General features: G+C 43.2%; 1 protein-coding gene across 4 annotated transcripts in view; it reads right to left on the bottom strand.

Moving 5' to 3' along the window:
• The window catches only part of LOC110323460 (calreticulin-like), a 59,597-nt gene that overhangs the window by 2,228 nt on the left and 52,741 nt on the right, over nt 1-4,628 (bottom strand). For all 4 annotated transcript variants that reach the window (XM_021200687.2, XM_021200690.1, XM_021200691.1 and 1 more), the window contains exon 8: nt 1,367-1,459. In XM_021200687.2, coding sequence (XP_021056346.2) covers nt 1,367-1,459 — 93 coding nt within the window. The remainder of the gene's footprint in view (nt 1-1,366; nt 1,460-4,628) is intronic.

Raw genomic sequence — 4,628 nt, 5'->3', positions numbered from 1 at the left:
CTGGAGAGATGGCTCAGCGGTTAAGAGCACTGACTGCTCTTCCGAAGGTCCTGAGTTCAATTCCCAGCAACCACATGGTGGCTCACAACCATCCATAAATAGACCCGGCGCCCTCTTCTGGAGTGTCTGAAGACAGCTACAGTGTATTTACATATTATAAATAAATCTTAAAAAAAAAAAAACATTCATGTTCTAACTAATAAATAACAATAACACAACAGTATTAGAGGGCTGGGGAGTGGCTCAGTAATGGAGTGTCTAGTATGAACAAAGCTCTACGTTAGTTTTCTAGTATCACAAAATAGAGATGATAATGCTAAAGTAAAACAAGACAAAACAAGATTTAAAAATATTTTAAAGCTGGGCACTGAGTCAACAAAATAGCCCAGAGGATAAAGTCAAATGCTCCAAGCCTAAAAGTTTCAGTTAGATCTGCTGGGAGTCAGGACTGGTGCCCACAGATCTGTAATCTCAACTGCATAGTAGGCTGAAGACAAAGAACACATGTTCTAGGCCAGCCTTGGCTACAGAGTGAGTTGAAGGCCAGTCTGGGTAACTTTGTGAAACCCTGTCTTAAAATAAAAAGTAAAAAGTGTTCTAGCATCCAGCTCAAAGGTAGAGCGCTTGCCTAGCATATGTGTCCCTAGAAACACAGATGGCTTCTATGTGGGCTCTGGTCTGACTCCCAAGCCTGCACAGCAAATGCTTCATCAACGGAGCCATTTCTGCAGCTCGGGGCAGGCAGGGGCAAGGTTGTGGTTTTGTTTTTACTCTCTGTGTCTGTGCTTTGCTGGTACTTCAGTTTCCTGCTGAACTTTAAACACTGGCTATAAACGTACTTGAATTGACCTTCCTGCAGGGACAGGACATCTGGATGCAGGATGCCTTCCCCATGAAGCCATTGCCCCAAATATCACTGCACACATAAAATGGTTGTGGGAAGGGAGGAGCTGATGAACAACACTGCAGCTTCCTCTGATGTCCAAGGCTGAGGTGGGCTGAGTGGCTCCCTCTACTGGCGCACCGAGGAGACAGTGTGGCACACAAAGGGAGCATGGATTCTGAGTTCAGGCTCCAAAGCAACAAGTCAAAGGCTGTGTGTGACCTTGGGCAGTTTAGCTTCTGAATCTCAGTTTCCATTGAGAAATGGAAAGCATCTCTATTGCAAGATCGAGTTAAGGGCCAAGTGAGATGCATTTTACAAAGTGCCCAGGGTAACAAATACAGAGTTGAAGAAGATGTTCCATGAATGTGAGTTCCTTGTCTCTCAAGGCCAAGTGACCAGAATTGGGACAATCATTGTGAGTCTTGATTTTGCAAATGGCAGAATCACACATCTGAAATTCAAAGTGAAGGAACAACTCACCTTTCTTAATCCCCAGGTCATATTTCCAACCTCTTCAGCAAACTCTTCATCATTTGTTAGAAGGAAATTGTCAAAAATGCTGCCTGATTTCACCTGTTGAAATGAAAAGTGTGAGATTATTCCAGCTAGGTTCCTAGTGGGGTAGAGAGATGGCTCAGTGGGTAAGAGTAATTGTGGCAAAAACGTGAAGACCTGAGTTGGGAACCCTAGCACTGGTGGAAATGTGTGTGGCCACGAGAGTGCTTTATAAACCCCAAGGCTGTCGGGCCAGACACAGGAGGATCACTGGGGCTTGCTGGCTGTCAGTCTTGTTCCAGGTTCAGCGAGAGGCCCTGTCTCAAGAGAACGAGGCAGAAAGTGATAGAAGAGGGCACTAGATGTTCTCCTCTGGCTATGGGTGTATGCACATACACCCGTCAATCATACACACACACATTTACCAAAAGGCTTTGCCTTATTTATTTGGATATTTGTTTGCCTGTGTCAATTTATGTTCACCACATGTGTGAGGGAGTCTTTAGAGATGGGAGAGGGTATTGAATCCCCTAAAACTAGAGTTACAAAATACTGTGGGTCACCATATGGGTACTATTAACAAGACCAGGGTCCTCTGCAAGCGCAGCAAGTGTTGATAACTGCCGAGTCACTGCTCCATCTCCTTTCTCTATCTTCTTTAAGAATGCTATGAAGCCATGTATAGCAATGTATGCTTATAATCCCAGCATATGGTGGATATCACGTACCAGAGGCTAACTAAAAACTATGTGATAGTACATTAAACTTTGTCTCAAACAAAACAAAAAAAATTGTATTTGTGTCTAAAAGGTTAAATCTGTGCTTTACAATAGTTTATTTCATGACAAAGGGATACAATAGAAAGGAGCACAAGACAGAAACTTGAACAGACCAGCTCAGCTACGTTCTAGTTTTATGATAGTAGGCAAGTTACTCAACTCTTGAGTTACTCTCACAAGTAAATCAAGGAAGTTGGGTATGATGGTTCGTGCCTGTGACCCCAGGATTGGGAGGTGTGGATGAAAGCAGAAGGACAAGGAGATCAGGGTCCTCTTCAACTACACCGAGAGCTTGATATCAACCAGGCTACCTAAGACCCTGTCTATAAAGATGATGATGATAATGAGGAGGAGTATGGTACATACTCCTTTGATACCAACACTCAGGAGGCAGAGGCAGGTGGCAAGTGGAACTCTGTGAGGTCGAGATCAGCTTGGTCTACGTAGTGAGTTCTAGGCCAGCCAGGGTGACAGAATAAAAGTATCTCAAAATAGTAATAAATAATAATAAAACATAATAATGTGAATTATGGAAAATAATAACTCTATAGTAATGTCATGAAATTAGAACTACCGTATCTAAAGCATGGGATCTAGTGGATGTCATTCAATAGGCGATGATTATAAGTTTTCAGTATCTGGATGTGTTTCAAAGAACCAAAAGGTAGCCAATCTGTGATTTTTTTTTTAATTTTGCCAATATGTTGATCAAATATTTGCTAAGCTAGGTATGGTGGTACACATTTTTAATCCCAGAATTTGGGAGGTAGGGGCAGGTTAATCTCTGTGAGTCTGAGGCCAGTCTTGTCTCTATAGTGAGTTCAGGGACAGCCAGAGCTACATAATGAGACCCTGTCTCAAAAAAAAAATAAAAATAAAAATAAAAAAAATAAAACAAATCATTGTTAATTTTACCCAAACAGCTGTGTGACCAAGAAAAGGTTCTGCAGTATGAGGGCTTGTGTGCCTCTCCTCCACTTTACAAAGCAGAAAAACAAATGGCAAATGGACACAGGAGAGCAGAATGTTTAGTTTGCTCTAAGTCATAGATCTTTAAGTTGGCTTATAAAATTCACTTCTCAGCTGTAAGGTGCCTCCTGACTTTTGGGGGTTTTATTTTTCCTTTTGAGTTGTCTGCAATTTCACTTAGAAAACTGCTTGTTTGATGGCTTGCCCATCTTCTCGCCTCCTTGTTTTCTTCAGTGACCTCTGTTCCCTCTCTACCTCCCTTCAAATTCCTGCATTATGAGAGTGCCAGCCCTGCTTCCTAATGCTTGGTCTTATGCTGACTTTGATCTATCTAACTCCCATCGGTGCTTACAAGTTGTTACCTGAAAAACGCAAGTGGGAGGAAACACACTTCCCCTGCTGTAGTCTCATAATTAAGAGAAAAGATCGTGTGTGGAAGAGTTGAATTTGATCGTAAAACACGAAGTCTAAAAGGTGTTTTCACAAGTCCACTCACTGGACGTTCTTGTGCTATCCCACTTGGATCATAAAGTGCAAAGAGTGGGGCTAGAGAGATGACAGTGGGTAAGATGCTCATATGGACCTGAGTTTGGATCCCCAGCATCTATGCAAAGTCAGGCGTCAGGACCTAGGCCTGTAATCCCAACCCAGTGAGACAGAGACAGGACGACTCACTGGACAGCCAGTCTGGAGAAAACCAGTCTCAAAAAGTAAGACGAATAAAGGGTTGAGGAACAGCATCCAGAGTACCATACACACATATACTGTATACACACATACACTATACTTACAAAAATAAAGCTTTAAATTAGAATAAAAACTAATATGAGTATTTAGCTATGAGTCAATCTACATCCCTGAGCCCTAACTACATCTCATCAGTAAAATGGAAGTAAGGACATGGGCTTAGCTCAGAGGTGCGTAACAAGTGAGGCCCTGGATTTGCTCCCTGCAAGTCCTACCCTCCTTGCCTCACAGGGCTGTGGTCCAGATCACCTGATGTAAGAGTATCAATGTACTTTGCATTAGACTCATTGCAGTTTGTATGATTATCCCTTCAAAGATCATATGGAGTCCCAGATAAAAAGAATGTTTGTTCGCTGCAATCTCCTCCCAGCTTCAGCCCCGAAATGACTCCAGAATGCAATCACTTCCACGTAGGGGGGAAATGCAATAGACTGGGTTTGGAGGCATGACTAGGAAACAGAAAGTGTTAAGGATTAGGTTGGTCACCCAGGACAGAGGCAGGATAAAGAAGGCAGCTGGGAGAGCAGAGTGTCTCAGGGATGTCAGAGCATCTCGGCTGGAAACTCACAGCTAGAGGGGACAGGTCAAGAATGATGTCTATTGCTGGGCGTGGTGGCGCACACCTTTAATCCCAGCACTCGGGAGGCAGAGGCAGATGGATTTCTGAGTTTGAGGCCAGCCTGGTCTACAAAGTGAGTTCCAGGACAGCCAGGGCTACACAGAGAAACCCTGTCTCGAAAAACCAAAAAAAA

The sequence above is a fragment of the Mus pahari genome, chromosome 6 (genome assembly GCF_900095145.1).
Source record: "Mus pahari chromosome 6, PAHARI_EIJ_v1.1, whole genome shotgun sequence".
Taxonomy (NCBI): domain Eukaryota; kingdom Metazoa; phylum Chordata; class Mammalia; order Rodentia; family Muridae; genus Mus; species Mus pahari.
Note: the sequence above shows the minus strand (reverse complement) of the source record. Positions and strands in the feature narration are given on the sequence as shown.